Below are 18,901 nucleotides of genomic sequence, written 5' to 3'. Positions count from 1 at the left end.
CATACTCACATTCATGCTCTCATCCCATTGATAGGAATGCATGACCTTTAAACAACAAAGATGAACACACACATACAGTGCCCACTCAATTCGATATTGGCCCTTTAAAGCCCCAGTAAGTGAGCAACCCTAGTACTGAGCCGCCTAAATGAAGAGAGGCCCCCAGTCTAGAGCGGCGGGTTATAAATTGAATGTGATATTGGCAGGACGGCCTGTTGGCTCTGGGGCTTAATGTAACCAAACCCAATTAATGAAGTACTCTCATCGCACATGCCACATGCCCAAGGTAACGATACAAACAAGAGGAGGAAGTGAAGGGTGGATGAAGAGAGCGAGACGTAGAGGAGAGGGGAACGAATGGAGGAAAGCCTGCCCTCAAGGCTTTAACAGAAAGAGAGAGTGCAAGAGAATGAGTAAAAGAGAGACCTTATTTTAATCACTCAGGAACAAGTCTCTTCTGAACACTGGTATTAAAAATAAAATAAAATAAAATAAAATAATAAAATTACAATTACATTTAAATTACAATTAAATTATAATGAAATTTTAATTTACAATTACAATTGCAATTACAATTAAATTTAAAAATACAATTACAATTAAATTTGAAATTTTAATTTACAATTACAATTACATTTAAAATTACAATTAAATTTAAAATTTAAAATTTAAAATTTAAAATTTAAAATTACAATTACAATTACAATTACAATTACAATTAAATTTAAATTTAAATTTAAATTTAAATTTAAATTTAAATTTAAATTAAATTAAATTAAATTAAATTAAATTAAATTAAATTAAATTAAATTAAATTAAAATTACAATTCAATTACAATTAAATTAAAATTGCAATTATAAACAAAATTACAATTAGAATTAAAAATAAAATTACAATTAAAAATTTAAATTATTATCAAAAATATATATGTGTAAATAAATATTTTTAATTATTAGCAATATGAACAAATTAATAAAAACAAAATAGGAAAAAAATCCTTTTGCAAAATAATAAAATAAATAACAAAAAATGAATTTATATTTTTTTATAAATTAAATTAAATTAAAACTAGACATTCTACAAAATAAATATTGATGTTATGAATAAAAATATTGTGTTAAGTGTTAAGAACAGGATCATTTCCCAAATAATAATAATAATAAATAATAATTCTTCTTCTTAACATTATTATTATTATTTATTAAGCCATATCAACTCTTCGATTCACATGTTAGCTCAAGCTCAAAGCATGGCATAAAGACATTTGACAGCAGCGTACAAGCTGTCATCTGCAAAAGGCAAGCGGAGCAGCAGAACATCAAACATCTCTCCCATTAACACCCCAGAAAACCACATCACCGGCATATGCAGTACTGCATTCTGACAGATGTGAACCATAAAACAAACACAAATGTGATACATAAGCGCCAACCTGAGGATTTAAAGCTCATTGAGAATAAAATACAATATTTATCAAGACAATAAGGCAACAAGGATGCTTCCTAACAGACAACACAGGATTAAATGAAGAGTGTAAAGGGTTGAGTGTGGGATGTGTATTATATAGACATTGCTGATTGGTTGGGAGGTGACAGTGGCACAGTTTTGCATTGTGTGGAGGTTATATAAAGGTTTGGCAGGGCTTCACGCTGCACGTTCACCTTGCGGCTTACGCAGGGCTCTTTCTCACAGCAGGACCTGGTCACTTCAAAGCGCCACCGAAAGGTCAAACATTCCACTGGAGTGGATTGGTCAGCGGGCAGTGCGGCGTCCACTCACCAAACACACACACAACATGCCATTAGCATGCATTCTGACACAAACACAGCCACATACATTAAACTTTAAAAGCCAGCACGGCGTCTACGTGCCGAACACACGCATCCGTGATCCTCGCAACCTTGTTGGACGTGCAGAAAGCATATGAATGAGCACTTGTTTATTCCTTCCTTTCATACTGAGCCAGCTCTTGCTCTCACTCGGTTATTTATGGAAGGCCGATTCTCCAACATAATCAAACTGGCCAAATCGCAGCTACGCAACATGCTAGGGGTACCTTGACAAACAACAGAAGTTCAAAAGCAAAGTACAAATGAAATGACTGCAATTTTCTTGCTGAACATATAGGAGGAGAGCTTTCTAAGGCTATTGATCAAATCACTAAGGTTTGAACAAACCCTTAACCCAGAGTATTAGTGCGTAACCTGCACAGTTTGTTATGCAGAGATCAGATTGGAATGTTTGTTAATAATGATAAAACTACAGAAAGCAACCAAACTAATAAAATTAAATTAAATTAAAATAAATAAAAGTTAATATAAAATAATTGAAAAACATTTATTTTTATTTTAAATGAAAATATAATAACTGAAAAAAGTCATTTTTTTATTTAAATACAAGTTTATTTTAATAAAATTAAAAGATTAAATACTTAATTTTTAAATTATCCTGTTTGATTTTATTTTTATTAAACCAAAAATTGAAATGCATCTAATTATTTTAAATACATATTTTAATTAGTGCTGTCAAATGATTAATTGCATACAAAATAAAAGTTTTTGTTTGCATAATATATGTGTGCGTGTTCTGTGTATATTTATTATGTATATATAAATACACACACATACAGTATATATTTTGAAAATATTTACATGTATTTACATGTCTATTTATATTCATAGAATTTATATTACAAATAAATATATTTAATATATAAACAACATTTTTCTGAAATATACATGCATGTGTGTGTATTTATATATATGTAATAAATATACACAGCACACATACATATATTATGTAAACAAAAACTTTTATTTTGGATGCGATTAATCGCAATTAATCATTTGACAGCACTAATTTTAATACTTTAAAATAAATAGATAAAAATAATAAAAATAAAAACTATTTTCACATACAAATAACTTGTTTTATCCTTTTATTTTAAATTAGATCATTTAAATTAATTTTTATACTTTAAATATATAAAATAAAATAACAAATAAAAGTAAAAATGCATAATTTATTTTTAATTATAAAAAACTAAATATAAATATGTATACACTAATAAATAAACACATCTTTTGATGCTCTACAGAAATAATTGGCACCACTACAATGCAAAGAACACATTCATTACACACAAAAAAAACCCCAGAAAAAACAAACAATTTAATTAAGCCATTTAAACTCCTCAAATTGTTGTGCTAGCTCATAACACCTTAGCACATGCATAGCACCAAACAAACCCCACTAAAATCATATCAGTTTTGCATGAGCAAGAGGCACTCACATATCTTTTTTTCCCTCAAAATGTAAAAAAAAGAGTTTCTTCTCCGTACAAAAATAAAAAGGGTAGCAGTTGGAGAGAAGAGATAGAGAGATGTGTCAAGTTCTAGAGTCATTTCTAAGCAGGCGTTTGAAGAGGTGTGATTTGCCTGGCATGTGCAGACGGTGTTTTGCCGGCACATTCACACAGGTATACGGCAAGTAAATGGCTGCCACTCTGGATTTGGGAGGAACTTGCGGCGAGGAGAGAATGAGACCTGCGGGGAGCTTGTGACGAAGGGGTGGAACAACCCGCTCCCTCTCTCTCCCTCACTGCAGGGCAGGAGGCTCAGGTTAATGTGTAAGTGAAGCAGCGATACGCTGCCGCACGTGTGTTTGTGAGGGTACCTGCAGCATCAGGGACACTGGGCTGTGGTGAATGGAGCTACTTCAGATGCCGTGTAGTGACCTAGTTTCACACTCACAGCAACAAAGCCTGAGCTTTACAGCCCAGAGTTAGGGATTGAGATGAGAAGAAAAGAGGAAGTGTAGCAGGGGGAGGGTTGGAAAGAGAGAGAAGTCTACACCGATTGAAAGCAAATTAACATAGCAGAATGTGGCTTTCCGCTCTGCACACGTCATAAACTGCCAATAGTTGCATGCAGAGGTCTCCATTAAACAGTAAATAGACTTAGAGCACGCAAAATTTCTTTATCTGACATCATGTTCAGCGGCGTCTTTTTTAAAAGCATAAATAACAAAAAATAAGTCTTTCCTGCAGCGCTGCAGCTTTAAAGTTTACGTTCTTTTAGAGACGTATCGATCTTCTATTGATGACGCATCTTCACGACTTACAAATTTGCAGCTCACAATTCACTAAAATTGAAGTTTGGACCACAACAAAATGCAAAACTTCTTCGCAAGAACTTGTGTTTCCGGGCTCCAGTATTTGCATGAACAGAATTCAATGAAAGGAAAAGTGTAGCTTGTTAATAAACCCACTTCTATATTACAAGCATATTGTGTGCAGCTTCTAGCATTCATACACACTGAAAAAAGATGGTGTAGAAACAATTTTGACTCTAAATTTCACAAATAATAAACAAAAAATTACAAGCAACACATTGACTTAAACAGAAAAATGCTTAAGCAGAAAAAAAGGTCTAATTTAAAAAACCTTCAAAGAATCTATTAAAAATATTCTTTGAAAATCTTTACAGCAACATCAAGGGTTTGAATGCAAGAAATCAATGTACAGTAAATTGCTTTAAAATAAAATGCTTTACAATTTCTATATGAAACTGCAGAAATAATAATGAATGATATGAAATTGAGAAATCGGTTAATAAATCTTGTTCCTCAAGATAACTGGTCTTCCGTATGTTTGGAAACAATGATTTTTTCAGTTACCTTTGGTGCCATTAGCTCTGCAGAAATTACACATTCAACCTTCTTCAAAGTGGAATATGATATGGTTTCTAACTGTGTTTTTATCACATTGCTATGTGTTTTTACTATGGTGATCTGGGTCATTGCATACTGGCCTAAGTCTCTATGATGTTCTGGTCACTAAATATAAACTTATATTAAAGGAGGGATCCGAGTTATAAGATATCCGTTTAATCGAGTTAAGAAAAAACTTAACAGCACATGTCCTCAAAAAAAAACCTCTGATTTGAGGAATCACTGTTTCCAAACAATAAAAAAAAATTATTGTCAGTTATTTCCAGAGACCACTTATACTTGAAACAAGACACAAAAATGGTCTCTGTGGTCATTATTTGTGCAGTTTGCAGAGATACTTTAAAGTAAACATTTCTCAGTCAAAGGCTACAAGAAATCAGAACCTGTTCTGACAGATTCAAGACTGAATACATCTCAATAAAGCAGAGAGATCAATTGTAACAACCCTACATCTTCACTCTTTCATCACGTAAAGCCTTTGTTTTGCTTGTAGGTAGGAAAATACCGCATTACGCACAAACCTCTCATATAAATGTGGCCTCTCCACATTGTTAAGGAATTAGCTAGTTAACCTCAACACAACTGCTTTTCAATTTAGCATCAGCCAGTGAAAACCCTCAGTCTGACAGCGTGCACACACTCGCACAATAATCCCCGGAGAACAAATGACTTCTCCTAACCCACGCATGACTGAGGAGCACTTATACGAGCTCTTGAAAGTCGGCTCACATACAGGACAGGCACCTCCCCCCGTTCGATACTTTTGAAGGAGTACTTTTGTGACTATTGTCCTGACTAAAGCAAACAAAACATGGGCTGTGTGCAAACAAGGCGAGACGCGGTAGAGGAGTCTATGGTCTTTGTTTTCCTGACTCTCTGTGATTTAACTCAGAGTTAATGGGATAGTGGAGGGAACGGGTCCAAGTTCTGGTCCAACCAAAAGAAAACGGTCTTTTGTTGGATAAAGATTCAGAAAATTAGCCTAACCCTTGGGTTGGGATTGGGTGCATTGTCCATGACAGATGGAAAAACAGAAGTGTAAATAAAGGCGTCATGTGCTGGATTTCCGAGAAGTTTTAAATTAATGTTCAATCTGAGAATGAGTTTGTAACTCGCATCACATCATGGGTGTGTAGATACAGCTCAAGCCGAGAAACCATCAGTCAGTAACCTCAAAATATCTCTAATAATTGCAAACAAAATCCATAATGCATAAGCAGCCTGAGCACCATTTCCCATGGATGTATGCCATTTAGATACCTAAATATTGATCAAAGACCAGGTATAAATCTCAGTGCAAACCTATCTAGAGTATTCTGCTGGAATATGAATTATACCATTAACATGTGAGACAGATGCTTCCTGGATGGAGCTTTCCAAAAACTACAAAGTCCTGAAACTCCACAATGTGCTACACAAATCATAGCCAATCAGATTATATTTAGATTTGTGCTGGTTTACTTCTTAAAGTGAAAAATAAAATCAAGTAAATAAATGCATTAAAGGGATAGTTTACCCAAAAATGAAAAATCATCTGTCATTAATTGCTCACCCTCATGCCGTTCCAAACCCATCAGACTTTCATTCATCTTCAGAACACAAATTAAGATATTTTGATGAAATCAGAGAGCTTTCTGACCCTCCATAGACAGCAAAGCAACTGACATGTTCAAGACACAGAAAGGTAGTAAGGACATCATTAAAATAGTCCATGTGACATCAGTGATTCAACCATAATTTTATGAAGCTACGAGAATATTTTTTTTAAGGTCTTACAGGTTTGGAACGACATGAGGGTTAGTAATTAAATGACAGAATTTTCATTTTTGGATGAACTATCCTTTTTGACATTTACAATTTTCTGTTAAAATTGACAAAAAAGATAACTCGTATTGCACTAAAATGTTTGTCCTTTCATACTTTCAAGAATAAGAAATATCACCTTTCTGTAATTCAATTGACTAGCAATAGCAAGTAGTACTTTTAGTTAAAAAGGAGCCCTTTTTGTCCACTGGAAATGTGCGCAAAGCCTTTTTTCCAATCTTTTATTGACTAACCGTCTTACAATGGTTGTTTTTTCAATAAAATAGTGTGTAGCCCTAAGGTCTATTCTCAAAAGGACTGAAACTGACAACAGATGAGATATTTTATTGCATGTGTGTTTATATAAAATGCTTAAATGCTAGATCATTTGAAATATAGCTTCAAACCTTCCCTGTCAATATATTTCGACCCATCTTCAAATCTCACCAATGCATCAATTGCTTCTACCTTTCTTTATGATTCTACACACAGCCAGTCCACGACATACACTGCCAGTCAAAAGCCCAAACACTGTACATTTTGGAATAATACAGAGTCATCAAAGCTATCAAATTGCACTTCTGTAGCCACAAAAATGTTCTTTACATTTTTTTAAATAAATTAAGAAAACTATTAATATTACTGGTGTACGTTTAACAAGAAAACACTTTTTCAGTTTTTCTTCAAAATGTCAAATTTAAGTTACTTGCTGTTTATTTTATAATTATAAAATTTACTAGCAATTTCTAAACGGAAATTCTAAAATGCCATAAAAACCAAACGCATTAGAATTACAACAATAAGTACAGCATGTCACTCTCCACAGGTTGACAACTTCCCAAAAGTGTTTCACATCAACTAGACATGCATGTACAAAAATAATTGTAAGCATTTAATCAAAAGGCTTTAGATCAAAAGATGAGAAACAAACTCAGTCAAGTGTGTCCAGTCAAGTTTTACTGTTAGCATTGCCAGGCCCAGCATCAGCACAGCATACAGTCTTGTACTAAGCTGTAAATTGAATTTTATTATTACCTATGCACATCCTTTGGGAAACACAGATGCAGTTAATAACTAGCGGTTGAGAGAAGTTGGTATGAAGGCACAAAGGCAAAGACGAGCAAATGCAGTCTTGCGGAGTATTTTTATAGGTTTCATCATCCAGCATCAAACAACTGAGGAAAGTAAACAAAGTGCTACTTGTCTCAGGTCTTACATCCGCACCCAGAACGAGTTTCAGAAAGAGTGAGCATATCATACAACAAAATAGCAGGTGAATAATAGCAGATGTCCTAAAAATACAGAAAAGACTGTGTATTTGGACACGCAGTCTCATATCAGAGGCTCTATATGTTTGTGAAGGGCCCTTAAGTGACAAATGAACACTCCACATGGGTTCAAATCAATTAGCGATAGAGGGAGAAAAAAAAAAAAACATCACAATGCAGGTCTGTGGAGATCAGGAACAGTAATGCAGAAGGCCAGACTCAGAGATGAAAGATCAGATCAAAGGGACAGAGCAGTCAATTTGTCTGATGAACCTTATTAACAATAGGCTGACATGAGGGGCACTGGTAATGGTTTATGTAGTTTGTGTAAACTGTGATCTTAGCTTGAACATAAGCATATAAACATGGGGAAAGCAAAAAGAATGGAGTATTATATAGTATATTTTGTATGTACATAATAATAGATATTTTTTATCCTTAAAACTGCTTTTATTTGACTCAAAATACAGTAAAAGCAGTAATATTGTGTATTTCTTACCATTTAAAATAACTGTTTTCTATTTGAACATAATTTAAAATGTTTTTTTCTCCCTGTGATGCAAAGCTGAATTTCCAGCATCACTACTCCAGTCTTCAGTGTCACATGATCCTTCAGAAATCATTCTGATATGCTGATTTACTGCTCAAGAACATCTGATCAATGCTGAAAATGTGCCGCTTAATAATATTATTATGGAAACCATTACACATTTTTTTCAGGATTCATTGATGAATAGAAAACAATTTTAAATGTCTGTACTGTCACTTTTGATCAATATAATTTTTTATTATTTCTTGTTAAATAAAAGTATTCAATTCCTCAAACAATGTTTGTAATATATAAAAATGAATTTTTAAAATGACTTGTTCTGTATAAAAACGTAACTAACAAACCATTTCGTATATTTTATAGATTTTCATTTAAATTGATATTACAAACGGATTAATTAATTTCAGCAATGAATAAAAAATACATTTTAATATATTTTATTGATGTTTATGTACATTGATGTATTATAAACATACACGCATAAAATTTATTTCAGTAATTAACAAAAACACTTTTTTTATATATAGTATATTGATGTTTAAATAAATTATTAATATGCATGCATAAAATTTTTTGCGATATTGTGCGCATCTCATTTGTCATTATTAAATGATATCATGTAGCGATCACATTGGCTACAGGACGCCCCTCTCTATTGGCCACTGAAAAGCTCCACCCATAGGATAATGTGTTTATGTTGCCATAAACATCTTAAGTAAGTGTATTTTTCACAAGTTGCACACCTCCAGGGGCGGGATAGTTGCCCTGTTACAGTCTAATGTGGGAAAGCCTGGAGGTTGGGGGTGGGTGTGTTGGGGTTGCGGAGGGGGCACAACCGGGCACACGCTCCACAATAGCAGGGCCTCGTTAGCTCTGTAACAATCCCACCGCCCACGCCACAAAAACATCACCGACATAAATATGGGGACATCTGCAAGGGTAATCACTGCATTGTACTCCCATTTTCTGCTCTGCTGGACGGCAACAGGGCAGCCTGCTTTTCAACACCTCCCTCCCTCTGCTGGCCCTCCCTTCCCCAGCCTGGGCTCCGTTTCTGGGGTCAGAGTCCCTTAGGTAACAAAACCCTCTGAGACTTGTGCTGAATATTACATGTAATTACTCCCACAATCTGATTGATTTTGGCCAGAATATTGCAAAAGGACACCTTTAACTTCCTGCCGCCCTCTTTCAGTGTATGTTTGTCACTTTTTTCTATGTTTTCCCTCTCCATTCGCCTTTCCCCCCATCCTCATCCGTTTCTATGCACAACAACCCCCTCTAATTCCCCACACCATCCCTCACTCAACCTCCCCTTTTCTCTCTCTCTCTCCAGCGCTCACGAAACGAAGCCAAGACTCTTCATCTAGTAGGAGGCAGAAGGCTTTGAAGAGATCAAAGCCAAGGCCGCGAGCAGTTGTGCGCCCTGGGAATACGCCGCAGCTCTCTGCTCCACAGCCCCCTTTTTCCAGCGTCATGTCGGATTGCAGCTGGATTGCATTTCGCCAGTTTTCTTAATGCTCTTGGTTTTGACTTTGACATCACTGATCCCCCCCAACACACACACACGCACACCTTCGACACAAACGAGTGAGAAGGGAAGACAGAAAAAAGACAAAAACAAGGGAGCGAAGAAGAGAAATCAAAGAGAGCGGAGTTAAAACGAAAAAGCTGGAAAAGAAAAGAGTAAAAAAGGAGGAGAGGGAGCAGGAGCGATTGACAGGGTGATTTTTATTTTCACAACTCCATAATTGGCCAGTTCAAAGGCGGATGAAAAAAGGAAGCATTTGTTTTCAATTCTGCGGCAGATATGAAAGGAGCGACAAACTTTTATGAGTTTCCCAAAAATTAAAGACAGGCTCTTTTCACATTCAAAGAACAGGGTGTTTTTTATGACCGAGCCCACACAAAAAGAGCTGATAGCAAAGCCCTCCCCTCTCGTCCGCTGCAAACATGAGTTAACTGACTGACTGTGAGAAATGGAAAGAGTCAGAGAAATCGGAGGCAGAGAGATGGTTTGATGTGCAACACAAAGAGAGGGAGTGAGTGCATGCGAGAAAGGGGCTGCATCTATACATCCATTAAACGGCCTCGCTAATAAAGCCTGGTGGCAAGCCATATTTTGTACTGAAACCCTTTACCAAACTCCTACACCAGGGAGCATGAATATTTCAGTGGTGCCTGATCCACGGAGCATGTGAAGCTCCTTTACCCCCCCACACACACAAACAGCCCAGCAAAAAAAATTAAATGAGCTTCAGAAAAATATGAAAAAAGTGAACCTAGTGGCACAGAGCCTGTATTGATCAGTAAAAAGCAGCGCAAATGAAGTTCAGAGATGCATGCAAACAGTGTAGTTTCAATCACTGTCACTGACGGATTTCTCTTGAGATGACGACTGTTTGACGAGGCACTCGAGTTTCTACATGCCGCTGCAGTGCAAAAACTACCAACACTATGAAATCTCCAACAATTATACAACTAGCGTGATTTGATAGAAGAGGGTTACTGACACGCATCAAATGTCGCTTCTCAAACAAACAATTGTAAAATGAGAAAAACAAGGGGATTTTTGGTCATCTGAGACTAAACGAGCTTCAAATGACACTGCGAATGAGAATATGCAAAATGAAGCAACACACATTAAAAACTACAATAAATGAGGCAAAAGACTGGGACAAGAGCATCAGCTACTGTTGTCAAAATAAAGCAGGGCTTAAAAAGGCCCCTGGAAGGTGATGGAGGTCACAGCCGGGCCTGGAGACATAACATGCAGGAAAAGTGATGACAACTGTGGCGCAAAGTCAAAACACAACGGTGCACTTCACTTGCATGTGCCCTCAGGATCATCAACAGGTGCTAGCGCTGGTTTGCATAATAGCTGTGCATTAAGAGGTCAAGAAATAACGCTCATTGTTCTAGCCTGTTCAAAAATAACAATAATTTGTAGCAGATATAAGGTTTGTCTAATAAACCTGACATTGCATATAACGAATATTGTTGGTAAATCACATATGATAAATGCAAAAAACAAAAAAAAACAAAAGGAGATATAGGAAAATGGGACTAGCTAGCAGAGCTAAGATAAATAAACATAACTGCACTACTTGAATACACACAAAAGCAATTTACTATAAAGACTGTGGCGGGAGGAGCCAACGACAGACACAGTGGGTGTGGCGTCAAGCCTCGGAGAGGTTTTTATTAAACAATAAAAAGGAAAATAAAGTGTCCAAAGGGGCAAAGTGTCCAAATAAACGGGGAATCTGGTGTCCTCGTTGTGCTGCGGGGCTTGTGCAGGAGGGTAGTGTTCGTCAGGGAAGGGTCCAGGGAAGGGGCGGAGTCCGGTGGCCGCACGCGCTCCCCTCTCGGGGCCGGGAGCGAGTGGCGGCGGCGTCTCGTGCGCGGCTCCTTCCATCTCCTTGGTTCCCGGCGCTTCTGGGGGACTCGACGGCCCGGCATCCTGGCCCGTCAGCCGCCTAACGGGTGCGGCAGTCCTCCTCGACGCTCCCTTCCTGGACCCACGAGGACACCAGCGTGCATGCACGGGGAAGAGACCGGTCGATGTAAACACAGTATCAATGGCCCTCTGTTCAAAAACCCTGGGTCTGTACCAGTGCACTTCAAAGGGCCTGTGGGCTGCCGAAATCTGCGAGGTCTAGGCCACGCTGGTGTTCAGACCTGCTCAGCAGATGATATGGCTACTTGTTTGCCCCTTATCACCCATGTGTGGGGGCGGTGCGCTTTGCTTGCCTTCATCAAAAGACGATATGATACGTGTTTAAAGAGCATCAGAGAGGCATATGGGTGAGTTCAGAAATGCAGATTTTGATGTAATACTGAAAACTATTAAAACGCAATAAAAATCTGCTACTTAAATATTGTTACAAAAACCAAGGGCTGTTGGGAAATGTAGTTTCTTTGAATGGTGTAGAAAGGGACAGACCGAGAGTTGAAGATCCAGCTGTGTGAAATCTCTTTAGGTAAAGCCAGGGTTTCGGGGGGTTTGTGATTCCACGGCATGTCCACGCCGAGAGATCCGTCACATCCCACATCAAAGCAGGCCGAGTGTGAGTGTGTATCTTGGGTTGGTTCTTCCCAAGCTCCTCTGCCAGAAGCCAATCAGGATGGGGGAGGAAAACGGCACAAGGACTGAAGCTGCTCCACCAGCAGCTCCACCACATGATTTACAGTAAAGGTCCATCCATATGAAGCGCAAACTAACCATCAAAACAGCCTTTATGATAACATGTTTACTTAAATTATAAATTAACCCACTTTCCACGCATTTAATCATTTTTTACATTTTCCATATATCATTGTCTTTTTTTGCCAAATTATTAAATGCTCTTCTCTGAGAATTTTACACACAGACTGTGAATATGCATGTCTTGTCAAACTAAAATTTGAAATGAAACATGATTTTTCCAGATGATAAAGTTTGTATTCTTTGATGAGTAAGTCAAATCTGCTGATAACAACTTCACAAACAAATTTACAAAATCTATGCGAAAAGCGCAGTAAGCGAACCACTATACTGAAGTAAGTTTGGTTGTCATTGAAAGCACTGTCTATTGTACCTGGGTAAATTTGGTTTTCATTTAACAAATATTTGTTTACTCTTCATGCGAGTATGCTACTCATTCTCTTTTTCAATATTTATTTCAGAAAAATCTGAGGACATTTAAACTAATTTAGGGGTCACAGGTCAAACATCTAACATCTCAACCACTTTTACTGAGATGGAACTTTGTGCTTGAACTTTAAATAATCCAATTTAAGAAGAAGAAATGAAAGAGAGGGGATGGGGAACAGATTATACAATTCAATGAAATCCAGGACCCCATCACCCCATTCTTCTCTCCAACTGATTAAAAGGGGCCGAGATAAGCGGAACTACATAAAACGTCCCGGCGCGAGGGAAATCATTTCAAAAGGAGGAAATGCCTAGGTTGTCTTAATTCCCAATTCGCCATTTCATGCGAATGTTAAAATATTACAACTTCAAAGCTACAGGCACCAGAGACAATGCAGCCCCAGTGTTTACCTGGAAACATTATCTGCTGACCCCAAGTTAGTCATCTCAAAGGAGCTCTGGATGCCATTTCCAGATGTCGTCCATCAGATTAGAGCAACATGTAAAGCTTTCATGGATCACTAAGCACAATGATGCCAATATCCACTACCGCTGGGGGTGCTGGAGCACACTGTGCCCATGTGGCTGGCGTTTCACCAGGTAGCAACAAACCCCCACCCCCCCAGAAAAAATCTGCTGACCACCACAAAATTGCCTGCTTCATGACTGGGTGGGAGTTCAGGCACTGGAATGTCATGGCCAATGGAAATCAATCCAAACTTCAGGGGAATGAAGGGGGAGAAGGGGGGAAAGAAGATGCCTTTGATCTCGCTGAAAACTGATCCCAGACATTGGAGATACTGTGTCTGAATATTTGAGCCACCGCAAAGGAGAGAGAGAGAGACAACAAGCGGAGAAGGTTGAGGAAATGGATCTGGCATGACTGGGATTTTATTGCACACCGAGTGAAAAAAGGCAAAATTTGGGTAAGTTGCAAATGATTCTGCAACACCTCTGCAAAAATCTTTGCATCAGTATTTAAAAAATTCAGCTTTTTGTACCTCCCAAGCGAAGGCTTTAAATCACAAAGGATTCCCACAAATGTACATTGCTGACCCAATTGCCAACAAACTGCTAAACCACATCTTGTTGTGTAACAATGCATATGCTTAAGTAAAACTGCTTAAAAAGAACTAAACAATAAAAACTTTAAAGTCAGGACCATTCATCCCAAAAGCTTAGAGCAACTACAGGTCAACTGCAGCATCATCTTCTGTTTGACGTCCGTCGCCACAGCAGCGAAAACCGAAATATAATCGCACGGCCGCAGACTGATAAAGGAGCTGAATTCAGAGCTGTGCAAACAATGGATGAGATGAGCTCAGCGGAGAAAGCCCTGTCTCTCATCGGGCTCACAGGCTGCCTGCAGCGGCCGTCTCTTCCAGGCACCAGTCAACTGCCAAACAGGGAGTCTTAACCACACAAAAACTACCAAACAGGATTAGGGTGGACAGCTGCTAGCGTATCCACCATCTTTTTCTTTTTTTTTTCACCCCACCCCCCACCCCTCCTTCCATCAGCGGTTGTTTTATCGAGATGGCAAACGTCTGTAACTTCTATACATTTATGCATAAGTGTGCAAGTCTGATCAAAATACAATTTTTTAATCCGCCACACTAAAAAGTATAGACAGAACGAGCAAATATGGGTCAGAGCATTAGACACAGACACGCTGCCAATCAGAAACTAACATCAAAACACCGAGCTGCACGCTACGATGTGGGAAGATAAAATAGTGAAAAAAGTGAAAAATGTCAATGTTGAACAGCGAGCGCTCAGGAGCGAACAGCACTGGATAACACTCACCGTTCTGGGAATGGGAGGCGAGAGAGAGCCGTTGTTCATGTAGGGTTCATTGTTCATATTGGTCATCATGATGTATCCTGGGTAACTGGGGTACGGGTGGCCTTTGCTGTACATGTCTTGAAGCTTGCCTGTTAGAGAATAATATAAAGCAGCTTGAATGAATAAGATTTCCCATATTTTTGCAGTTTAAATGTGAAATTTGTTAATTGTTTTTATGTAGTCCAGTCACTAAACTAAAGTATGCATGAAACGTCTGGAAATGTTCAGTGCCAATAAAGTAAATCAAAATGAACTTCCTGACCAAATGTCACATTTTTAAAAATGCAATCTAAACAGGAAACCAAGCAGTTCCTAACGGTATCTAAAGCGGGGGAGCCGTTTTGAGGCCAGTGAAGTGTTTAGCTGAAAATTTGCATCCTAATTCACAGCAAGCAGAGAACAAAGGGGAAAAGACAATCAAGTCACTTCACTGTGACCCCAGCGCCCCGCCTGGCGTAAAAAAAGACCCGGGTGCAAACAGAGATCAAATGAACTCCGGGCCATCACAGCAACATGCTGCTCTTGACAATAGCATCTCAGACGGTGTGTTTGGAGGCCAGCGTGTCAGAGGAAGATGGGGCACTTCCCTGGCACGTGTCATTACGTGCTTGACACCAAACAGACTGTGGGCTGAGAAATTCCCTTCACAAAGCCTTCAGAATCAATTAATTAAAAGAACAAATCTAAATAATTACAGGCATATTCAGACAACTAAATCAGTTATGCATTAGGACTGTAATACATTTTAAAAAAGAGAATATATATAAATAAATGTCTTTCTTTGAAAGTGTATGCTTTAACATAAGTGAATGAAAATGTTCGGATTTTGTAAAGCATGCTGTTAAGAAAAAAAAAAGGATTTAATAATATTACACATGTTTTCCAAGCCATATGACTTACCATCGTCCGGATGGTCCCTGTGCTTCTCATGATAAGAGTCTGGTGTTATTTGGGACTGTCTAGCTGCCTGTTCAAAAATGTAGGAGAGAGATATTAACAACTTAATTTCTAACGTGCAATGTTATTGCTTTTGTTTTTCTAGCACTCCTGCTTTCTGAAGAAAAATGTGTTCAATCCTAAAACCAAAGCTGTCAAAATAAGGTATGTTTTATCATATTTTTAGCATAAGGCATCCATAAGGAAAAGATAACTTGCATTTTGTTACACATTGATTAACTCAGTCATTTTCCCTCTGCTATGGAGACCGACCACAAATGCGGTATCTTGAGGAAAGAAAAAGAAAGGCTTCGCTACTATTCTCGTTCACTCCGCATTATGAATCAGAAGTGCCGGGAAATAAACTCCATTTGGAGTTCAGCTCCCTCTGGGTGCCTTCCAGCAGAGTGAGGGATCTGCACTGCTTTCCCAATTAACATTCAGCCCATCAGTTTGTTCTTTCTCATGTCAAGCTGTAACCCTGCATGCTGTTGATGCCAGGAGGAAATATATTTCATTAATAAAGCAAAGCATCTTATTATTCTTTAGTTCAATTTACTTGATGCACATGACCAAGTATTAATGGAAAAAAGCACACGATCAGAGAAACACAAAAAATAAATTCAAACGAATTTACACCAGCACACAAATCTGACAACTGCTTCACAAATTTCAGATGGATATAGACTTCCATTTTGTTTCATTGCAATAATTGTTTACTTTTCTTTTGTGTGAAATTGAATACATGTAATTTAGCCTATATAAGAACAGGCAAATTACACTGAAAAAAATTATACAAATTTTTTTTAAGGTGAGTGGTTGCAATCAGTCTATTTTAGCTACATTTAAATAATCAAATTTAGTTGACTAACTTTCAGCAAAATGTATTTATTTAAATGTAGCTAAAATAGACTGATTGCAACCACTTACCTTAAAAAACAATTGGTAAATTCCATGTATCATTTTTTTCAGTGTAGGTTGTCGCCACCATAAACGGGGTGTGCTGATTTTTAATACATATTAAAAATTAATATCAATAAATTATTTTTTTTTAAAGTATGTTGCAGTTTTGTGGTTCATTGTAAAAGAAATCACAACAAACCAGTCAGAGGCATAATAAACTGTTTCATAAATATTAAGATTACCCATTATCCGGCAGTACTTAATAGACAATTATTAAAAATCTCAAAGACAACAAGAAAAAAATTTAACATTATTATAGGGGTAGCAGCATTGCACTATTATTTTTACATTCTTTTTAATAACTGTTTAACATGAATTGTCGAATAAACTGAATAAATAAAATCTTACACAAATTTAAAATAAAAATCCATTTAAAAGCTACTGTTTTGTTTGTGGTGATGAGTAAAAAACTAAAATATTGATCAACACTGCCTTCTTTGACAATTAAATAACGACTGTGGGGGTTTTTTAAACAAAAAAAAAATTTTTAAGTGGTTGAATAAACAAAAATCCCGAATAAATAAAAATATAAAAAGCTATCATGATTTCTGTGATGATTAAAGCAAATACTGATCATCGTGGCCCTTTTAGTCATTTTTTCTTAAATAAGGACTGTGGGTTAAAATGAGTTTGTTGACTTTAACATGTGTAGCTCTGCCATTTAAACCACTCACACACACACACACACTCACAGAACTGAGGTTAAAATATCAACACGACTCGTCATTCTGAAAACAAATCTCAACTTCCCAATAACTGGACACATGAAGTTTGACGGAGATGGAGCAGGACCTTCAACCTGCGTTTGAGGCGTACTCACGTCATGATTGTTAGGACTGATTTCTGTCTCGTTGACCAGAGATGACTTGATCTCCGCTAAGTCTCCCTCCTCCTCTGAGTGGCTGATCTCCGCGAAGATCTGTTCCTTCTGCGGGTCTCCCTCGTCTTTGAACGGGATCATTTCATCGGTGGCGCAGAGCTCCGGATCCCCGCTGCCTCCTCCACCTGACAACTGCGGCATTTCTCGGGTGATTGAAAGTCCTCCTCACCCTACAAACGCCCGGAAAGCGAAGGCGTTAGACAGAAACCCCCGTATAATTTCAGCTGGCGCACTCCAGTCGCGCGTGCGAGTGTTTGGTCTACGGCAACGCTCGAGCATCCAGAGGGGAACGCAATGTAGCGACGCTGGGTGTTTTACAAGTTAAAGTACGCCTCCTGTGGTGTTCTTAAAAGCAAAAGTTAGAAGTGTAAGTTGAACGCAGGACAGTTCCGACTGTTCAAAAAACCCGACTCAAAAAAAAAAAAAAAAAAAGTGCTGGAGTTCAGATGCTGTGTGTCATTCCCGTTTGGTTTCTTGGGTAAAAAGGTGTCCCTCTTCAGAAATGCGCTCAGCAGAGACTGAGAGTAATGTTGGGCTGGAGAGAGTGTAGTGCTGTACTCCTCCCCCTGATCTCTGACTGACTATAGAGATGAAAGGGAAGCCGCCGCTTTGATTGACACCTCACTCACACGCGCGCGCGCACACATGCATTGACTGACACTCCTGAGGAAAGTAAAGGGGGATTTTATGCACTGCTTCCAACAAATGGACAGAGAGCGCAAAATGTGGAGGTAGGAGACACCAGTGCTGTCTCCGATTCATTTAGGGGCTGTTGGAAACGAAAACAGTGTCGTAACACCGACAGTTGAACCAATTAGAAATGAGCTTCAGGAGTGAAATCACTATCATGCATTATCGGTGTAAAATATAGGATTTACAGCACACATCTGAAGTGATTTGGGTACATATATGAATGCTGAATAACAGAACTGGCTTCATCTGAATCCGCAGGTGCTTTTGTTAAATTTGACATATAATGTTCAGTCAAGCTTTTCATATTAATGTTTAAATTTTTTGAAATATCATGACTGGCCAGATTCAGGAGGGTTGAAACTGTTCCCAATGTACGTCCAATGGAAACACAAATATTGCACAAAATTGTATAAACCTCTTATGATTTGAAATGTGTTTTATGTATTTAGGCTATATTTTTGTTTGCACGTTTGCTTCTTTGAATTGAATTGATTAAAATGAAAGGTGGGAATGGTGAAGGTGGGTGGCACAATATAATATAATATATGATTGTTAATTATTTTTGAACTACTACATATGATTATCACTTTAAAATCAA

The 18,901-nt window shown here is 37.8% G+C and overlaps 1 protein-coding gene across 2 annotated transcripts in view; it reads right to left on the bottom strand.

Moving 5' to 3' along the window:
• Nucleotides 1-18,131, bottom strand: part of LOC306872223 (lymphoid enhancer-binding factor 1-like) — a 46,386-nt gene extending 28,255 nt beyond the window's left edge. Inside the window, exons 1-3 of one of the 2 annotated variants that reach the window (XM_079420718.1) lie at nucleotides 17,551-18,131; nucleotides 15,732-15,798; nucleotides 14,793-14,920 (exon numbers count right to left, since the gene is read on the bottom strand). In XM_079420718.1, the coding sequence (XP_079276844.1) occupies nucleotides 14,793-14,920; nucleotides 15,732-15,798; nucleotides 17,551-17,751 (396 nt within the window). In that variant the 5' untranslated portion in view covers nucleotides 17,752-18,131. The remainder of the gene's footprint in view (nucleotides 1-14,792; nucleotides 14,921-15,731; nucleotides 15,799-17,550) is intronic. The other variant, XM_079420719.1, reaches the window with a different exon arrangement.
• Nucleotides 18,132-18,901: the final 770 nt, after the last annotated feature.

Source organism: Barbus barbus, assembly GCF_936440315.1.
Source record: "Barbus barbus genome assembly, chromosome: 7".
Taxonomy (NCBI): domain Eukaryota; kingdom Metazoa; phylum Chordata; class Actinopteri; order Cypriniformes; family Cyprinidae; genus Barbus; species Barbus barbus.
The sequence above is the reverse complement of the archived record's forward strand: the minus strand, read 5'-3'. Positions and strand labels throughout refer to the sequence as shown.